The sequence below is a fragment of the Macaca mulatta genome, chromosome 19 (genome assembly GCF_049350105.2).
Source record: "Macaca mulatta isolate MMU2019108-1 chromosome 19, T2T-MMU8v2.0, whole genome shotgun sequence".
Classification (NCBI taxonomy): domain Eukaryota; kingdom Metazoa; phylum Chordata; class Mammalia; order Primates; family Cercopithecidae; genus Macaca; species Macaca mulatta.
In genome coordinates this window covers 52,970,797-52,978,675 of record NC_133424.1, presented here as the reverse complement: position 1 = coordinate 52,978,675, position 7,879 = coordinate 52,970,797, and the positions used below count along the sequence as shown (strand labels likewise).

The window sequence follows — 7,879 nt, the reverse complement described above, 5'->3', positions numbered from 1 at the left end:
CAGACACAGAAAAGAGACCCAGACACGGAAACAGTTCAACACAGACCTGCAGACAGACCCAGAGCAGGCAACACACAGACAGACAGACACGGCACACAGTCACCCACAGACTTATGCACGGGGAGTCACGCACAGCCACACCTCAAAAGTCACACTGATATACCATTGCACAAAAATGCTGCCCACAGGACACACATACAGAAAGTGCCAGACACAGGCAGACAGAAAGACACCCACAGGCCCACAGAGTTACTGCCACACTCAGGATCACTGAGACTTGAGTGTAGTGATACAGGGACAGTCGCAAAGCAAGTTACACCAACATGGGCAGAGTGAGACAGAAGATACGCAGTCATGGATGCAGGTAGATACACAGACACACTGAGCTCCCCAATGGCAGGGAACACACTGCCTGTTTGCCCGACTGCACTCATCCTGACACAGCAGCCACCTCCCTCTGACTCAGCCCCCAGACACCACCCCCACTCTTGGATCGAGAACCCAGAAAGGCCCCGCTGCACAGGGAGGAGCCTCTCAGACCTCATCCCCCAACTCTGAGCAGTCCCCTCCATGCCCCAAAGTTCCGGGCTGATCCAGGAAGGTAGCTGGAGAGATGGACCCCAGAGAGGGCAAGAAGGATTCTCCGGCCAGAGACGGGCAGGGACAGGGCCAAGGTCATGCTGTCCAGGGAAGGCCCAGGGATCCAGGGTTCTAGTCTCTGAGACCACCTGTAGGATTGAGGTGAGACAGCGGGAAGAACTTCCCGAGACCACTAGGGCTGGGGCTCCCCAGAGCGGGCAGGGGTGCTGCCCCACTCCCACCCCCACCCTGAGGCTTCCCGGCTAGGGCGGGCAGCATCGGAGGCGGGCGGTGGTGGCTGCCTGGGAGAAGATGAATCTTTCATGAGTGATTTGCGGCCGCCTCTTCTCGTCCCGTGTTGTTTAATGTTTCAATTTGGGCGAAAGCAAAACATTCAATCAGGCGGATTAAGTGCGTAATGCGTCTCATCGCTCAATCTGTCGCCTCCGCCGGGCAGCCCGCCGGGTGGGGGGGCAGGCTGGGAGGGGGTGGCGGGCAGAGACCCCGGCCAGGGGAGCCCGTTCCCCAGCAACTCTCCAACGCTTTGCCACAGGGAGCCCCTCAGCCTGGAATCCCTGCCGGGCTCCAGGCTCCCCCAACATACCGATCTCTGCTTCATCTCCGGGTGTCCACTTGGCTTGGGGAGCCCTGATTTCTCCGCAGCCCTCTGTCTGTCTGTGTGTGTCCACCTGTCTCTCTGTCCACCTCTGTCTTCTGGGTGTGTCCGCTGTTCCCTCTGATATCCGTCTGTCTCTCCATGAGTGCCTGCCCTTGTCCCTGTCCACCTGTCCTCTCGCTGCCTGTTCTCTGGGTTTTCTCCCTTTAGACCTAGCCCCCATCCCTCTGTCGCTGTCCATCTGTCCATATGGCTCCCGTCCTGTCTCTTGTATTGTCCGTACCCAGGTCTCGCCAGCCCAACCTCTGTCTGTTCAAGAGTCTCTCTGTTGCCCTCACCCTCTGCCTGCCATCTGCTGCAGACCCCCTCTGTCCTCCATATTTCCCTATCTCCAGTTCTAGCCCTGACTCACGCCCCGGTCTCTTTCTTCTCCACCAAGGTCTCAGTCCTCAATCCTGTCAGCCTGACCCCAGCCCACTTCTCTATTCATCTTTGTCCCTGTCTGTGTCCACCTGTCTGTTCGCCCATCTCCATCCTTCTTTCTCTCTCCCTCTCCCCTGTCTCTGCTCCCACTTGGGTCAGTGCCTCTGGCTTCCCTCCTTGACCTGTCAGTTCCCTGTCCCTGGTCTGGCCTAATCTCCATGTCCACTAGGGGGCAGCAGGCACAGGCTTTTCTGGAGGGGAGGCTGGCGATGGCTCAGGGGCTTCCCAGCCAGCCCTGTTACTTACTTGTCTGCTGACCATCCTGCCCATGGGGTGTCCCAGCCCCACCCCTTCCTCCCTCAGACCCAGGAGTCCAGGCCCCCACCCCCCTCCTCCCTCAGACCCAGGAGTCCAGGCCCCCAGCCCCTCCTCCCTCAGACCCAGGAGTCCAGGCCCCCAGCCCCTCCTCCCTCAGACCCAGGAGTCCAGGCCCCCAGGCCCTCCTCCCTCAGACTCAGGAGTCCAGGCCCCCAGCCCCTCTTCCCTCAGACCCAGGGGTCCAGCCCCCCAGCCCCTCCTCCCTCAGACCCCGGAGTCCAGGCCCCCAGCCTCTCCTCCCTCAGACCCCGGAGTCCAGGCCTCAGCCCCTCCTCCCTCAGACCCAGGGGTCCAGGCCTCAGCCCCTCCTCCCTCAGACCCAGGGGTCCAGGCCTCAGCCCCTCCTCCCTCAGACCCAGGGGTCCAGGCCTCAGCCCCTCCTCCCTCAGACCCAGGGGTCCAGGCCTCAGCCCCTCCTCCCTCAGACCCAGGGGTCCAGGCCTCAGCCCCTCCTCCCTCAGACCCAGGGGTCCAGGCCTCAGCCCCTCCTCCCTCAGACCCAGGGGTCCAGGCCTCAGCCCCTCCTCCCTCAGACCCAGGGGTCCAGGCCTCAGCCCCTCCTCCCTCAGACCCAGGGGTCCAGGCCTCAGCCCCTCCTCCCTCAGACCCAGGATTCCAGGCTCCCAGCTCCTCCTCCCTCAGACCCAGTGGGTCCAGGCCCCAGCCCCTCCTCCCTCAGACCCAGGAGCCCAGGATCTGAGACCATCCTCCATCAGACCCAGGAGTACAGGTCCTGGGCCATCTTCTCTCTCACAACCCAGGGGTCCTATCCTCTACCCACTTCCTCTCTCTTCCTCCCAGACAGCCTGTGACCTGCTCAGGGATAAATGGAGATTTCAGCTGGGGACTGACAGGCACTAACCAGAAATGTTGTCACCATTGCGCACGAACAGGGACACAAACAGATTGTGTGTGTGTGTGTGTGTGTGTGCGTGCACATGTCCAGGAAACACAAACATAATGGGATATAGGATTCAGTCAACACACAAGGACACACACAGACACCAGCTAACATGCATGCACACCAGAACTCAGGGACACACGCCGAGCTTCTGCCCATTCAGGGCAACTGACTTTGGGGACAGCAGGGTAGGACAGGAGGGTCTCCCCAAAATCTCATCTCCAGATCTGCCCTCAGCCCCAATCCCTCAGCCTCTGCCCTTCTCCTGGCACCCTTGCCCTTCCTCCCCGCTTCCTGGCAGGTTCTCAGCCTTTTGGCCCCACTCCTACCCTCTGCCCCCGACCCCTCCATTCTGCCTCTCTGGCCTCTCCTCTGCCAGGCTCGCTTTTCTCTGTTGTTCATGTTCCCCACACCCCTCAGCCCCTCTCCCCAATTCCCTAAGTTCCTGTTTCTCAGCCTCTCACTTCTGTGTGTCTGTCTGTGTGTCATCAGTTTCTCCTGCCCCCTCCTCCATCTGTCTTTTTCTCTGAATTGTCTTTGTCCATTTCTTTGCTCCTCTGTAGCCAGTTAGTAACATCTGGGGCTTTCTCTCTGAGCCACTCTCAATCTGTCTCTCTGTCGCCCTTTCTTAGGGTGTCTCTGCTCTCTGAGTCTCTCGGAATGTCTCTGTCAGTCCCTGTCTCTCTCTATAACTCTAGGCTTTGCAGCCTCCAAGTTTCTCTCCGTGTCTCTGCATCTCTGCATCTCTCTTCTCTCTCCCATCTCTCTCACTGTCTGTTCTTCTCTGTCTCCCTGTCTCTGTCTCTCTGTCCATCCATCTCTCTCTCCCCCAGCCCCTCCCTCCCTCCCCCTCTCTCCCTCTCTGTCTCACTCTTCGCCTCTCTCTTTTCTCTCTCAAGTGTTTTCAATTTTATTCTGAGTGGAATTAACTACCCCTGATGTCAAATTGCCGCCGAAATCGATAATAATATCTTTACAAAAGAGGATATTCTTCTCTCGGAGAACGGCCTCTGAAAAATGGAAAATTTAGTCGAAATTGATTCATTACTTGACACTTTATAGAACGGCTGCGTATTGATCGCACCTGTCATGTCCCATCTCCCCTAATCGAAGCTGAAGGCCGGCTCCGATGCCTGCTATTTTTCATAATTCCACCGCAGCCGACAGCTCCACAAACACCGCCGCTCGCTCAGCCTCCGCCTCCCTGGGCCGGCCGCCACCGAGCGCCCTCGGCCTGGCCCTGGCCCTGCCAGCCGCACTGCACGGCTGTCCCTCCGTCCATCTGCCCACCAATTCTGCAGATGCCCTCTGTCCGTCCTCCCCTCCCTCCTTCTGTCTGTCTGTCCCTCCTGCCCCAGCCCCAAGCCCTAAGTCTGTCTGTCTGTCCTTTTCCTGGACCAGCCCCCACATCTGTCCCCAGTCTTCCAACACCCTTGCCGCCCATCCTTTCTCTCACCCTTGTCTGTCTGTCTGAATTCCCACCCCAGGCACACGCCCTGGCTGGCTGCCTCCCCCTGCTCTCCTGGCTCCCATCTGTCTTGTGTCTGTCCGTCTGCCCTCCTTGCACCTTGTTCATCCTGGGCCTTCATCCTTCCACCCACCAGGCCCCTCTCAGTCCATCCTCTCCCACCCGGGATAGGCGGTGGGGTGAGGGAGGGGTGGCCATACTGTTTGTTTGCACCCCTTTCCCAGCTGACTGGACTCCCCCATTCCCTCTGCTCTCCCAACATCCACAGCAGCGTGGCTTGGCCCAGCTCCAGCCCCGTCTCCCCTGGGACTGACTCCCCGTCCTTCTCCCCAGCCCCTCTCTGCCCAGCTTCTCCTCGCCTCCCTCCCTGCTCTCTTTAGTGTCCTCTCCGTGCCTCCCTCCTCCCCTTTCCCTCCCTCCCTGCCTCCTCCCCAGGCCCTGTGGGCTTGGCTTTGCCCTCAGCAGGGACCCAGAGATGAATCAGGCACAGGTCCTGCCCACAGGGAGCCTCAAGCCACGAGGGATGGGGGATGGCCGGCGGTCATACTGAGCCAGAGGACACAGTGGTAGGGTGGGCCCTGCTCTGGGAGGACGCAGAGCCGTGTAGGCAGGGCGCTTGTCTGCACAAGCTCCTAGTCTAATATGGGGGCAGGGGGGAGGGCAGGGCAGCCTGGTGGTTAAGAACACAGACCCCTTGGCTGCTTGGCTCCAGGTCCCCTTCTAATACTAACTAGCTGTGTGCCAATCGGCAAGTGATTCTGTGGCTCAGTTTCCTCATCAGTAAAGTGGGGGTGACACTTATAAGAGCACCTACCTCTTAGAGTTGTGCCGTGAGACTTGCTTGAGTTAATCTGTGTATAGAGTTTAGGCAGTGCCGGGCACCAGGCAAATCCCATTAAAGGGTCATTGTCATGACTACTGACATGCTGGGATTTGGGCCCCATTCAGCCTCCCCCGCCCACACCACCCCCACCTCCCCTTTTGCTCTTGTGGTTCTGGGAGGGCTGCAGTGGTGGGGAGGGAGTTAAGGAGATTGAAACTTGGGGTGGGGGCTCCTGGTTTCACCCTCTGTCACCTTTAGTGCTGTCACTGCACCAGCAGGCATCTTTGTTAAAAGCAATCTCGAGACAGCCGACAGCCCTCACGGAGGGGTCCTCTTGCTCCTGGGGCTTTCGAGAGTCTAGCGGATATTACAGACCCCAGAGGTATGCTCTCTCCTTCATGGGTAATAAATTCAGTCCACTGGGTGTTACAGGCTGGTGAGGGTATTCTCCTGCTCCCTCTCTCCCAGTCTCCCCCTCTCCTAGGGGGCATTAAACACCCTGAGGGCGTCCTCTCTCAGTGGGGTATTAACTACAGTCTTCTGCTGCTGCAGCCTCCCTGGGGATGTTAAGTACAGCTTAATGATCCCCCTCCTGTGAGACGCTTCCTTCAGCCAAGTAGGCAGTGTTGGCAACACTGCTAACGAGGGAACGTGTGCCCCTGCCGGCCGCGGGGATGCTGTGCAGCGAGGGGTCTCGTTCACTGAGCACCTACTATGTGCCTTACGTGGCGCTGCACGCTCTGACATCTTCTTCTCATGAATCCTCCCGAACCCTAGGACTCAGAGAGGGAGCATCAATTTTCCAAAATGCACAGCCCCAAAAGGTGTTCCAGAAATCAAGACGATGTCTTCTGGGGGTGGGGGATGCTGAGGGTGTTCTGAACAGTCAGATGGTGCTGTTCCCATTCCCACCGGTGTGTAGGATGCACAGGGCAATGGGTCCTGGCCCCTCCCCTCCCAGAGCATCAGAGCTCTCCTTGCAGGGTCCTCCCCACCCTCTGATTGGGACTGCCAGCCCCTCAAAGGTGTTAACATTACAGTCTGGGACATTTTCCTGTCTCCCAGAGGGGCGTGGTTTAGAGATAAAGTCTTAAAGCCCTCTTGACTGATGGTCTTCGCTATCTTAAGGGTGTCCCTCACATTCCAAAGATGTTCTGTTTTCCAATAGGGTGTCGTGTATGGTGTGATAAACTGTATCTCTCCAGAGGGTGTCCAATCTTACTGAAGGGTGTTATCTACAGTCAATTGAGCTCTTTCTGCTTAGGTGTTCCGTCCCTCTTCACAGGGGTTTAATGGTCATGAAATGCATTCCAGTTGGTGGACTTGAAGCCTTGATGGTGTCCCAGCTCTCTTGAAGGGTGTAGCCAAGGAGTCATATCTACCTAGAGGGTGTCACCTTTCTCCCAAAGGGGTCCTGTGTGGGAGGAGTCCTGCCCCACAGAGGGTGTTCTAGAACCTCTTCCTTGGCATTCAGAGCCAGGCACTGGGCAGGTAGAGGAGGAATGCTCTCTGTAGTATGCTGGGTGTTACACACACACTCAGAGACAGACACAGATACACATACACAGACTTGCCATCTGCACACGTGGCACACACGTGCATACCATAATACAGGAAGTGGGAACACACGACCCGTACATGGAGACATTCAGGCACATGCACAGAAACATATGCACAAACACTGTAGCTGGGGAGCTGTGTTCAAGTAGGCTGTGGACAGTCCCAGGGCTGTTGTGGACACGCAGAGGACCATGGCCCTGGGGGAAAGGGTCGTAAATGGAGCCCAGTGAAGCCTGTTGGCTCCTTGAAAGAATGTTCCCGGCCGGGCGCGGTGGCTCAAGCCTGTAATCCCAGCACTTTGGGAGGCCGAGACGGGCGGATCACAAGGTCAGGAGATCGAGACCATCCTGGCTAACATGGTGAAACCCCGTCTCTACTAAAAATACAAAAAACTAGCCGGGCGAGGTGGCGGGCGCCTGTAGTCCCAGCTACTCGGGAGGCTGAGGCAGGAGAATGGCGTAAACCCAGGAGGCGGAGCTTGCAGTGAGCTGAGATCCGGCCACTGCACTCCAGCCTGGGCAACAGAGCGAGACTCCATCTCAAAAAAAAAAAAAAAAAAAAAGAATGTTCCCTACAGTCCAACTGCAGAAAAGGTACAGACAAGTGAAGGAATTCTTGTTTTCTGGTAAAATTCTTAGTATTTTAATGGGATTATTCAGAAGCAGCAAGTTCACAGCAAATGTGTGTTTATTTGGTACTTGGTGCGGTACCAGCTGTGCTCCATGCGCCCTGCGGTTTAACCCTCCCAACCACTCTAGGAGGGAGGTCATTATTGTCCCATTTTGCAGATGAGGAAACTTGAGGCTGGGGATGTTTAGCGACTTGCCTGAGTGAGTGGTGAGTGGGAGTGAGGCTGAACCCTGTCTGTCAGGCAGGGCTGAAGTTCTCTTCTAGCCTCTCAGCACCTTGGTCTCAGCACCTGGGCGCTGGTGGGGTTGGTGAGATCCCACAGAGCTGTCCTGGCCCCCATATATCCACCTGGAGACTGCTGTCTTGCCGTGAGATCTACTTTCTCCTCTGGGGGTAGGAGCCTCCAGGGGCTGCCCTGGTGAGAGCTGCCTTTCTCCAGAGAAACTGGTGTGGGGCTTGGCAGGGTGGAGCCTGACCTGGGAATGGGACGTAAAAGTGGTT

General features: G+C 57.5%; 1 protein-coding gene across 3 annotated transcripts in view; it reads right to left on the bottom strand.

The window, feature by feature from the left end:
* Window positions 1-7,368: 7,368 nt before the first annotated feature.
* ARHGEF1 (Rho guanine nucleotide exchange factor 1) overlaps window positions 7,369-7,879 on the bottom strand; it is a 47,975-nt gene continuing 47,464 nt past the window's right edge. For all 3 annotated transcript variants that reach the window (XR_013410703.1, XM_077982940.1, XM_077982943.1), the window contains one exon: window positions 7,369-7,854. Coding sequence is in view for 2 of the 3 variants with exons in the window: in XM_077982940.1 (XP_077839066.1) it covers window positions 7,754-7,854 (101 nt within the window). In the remaining variant the exon portion in view is untranslated. The remainder of the gene's footprint in view (window positions 7,855-7,879) is intronic.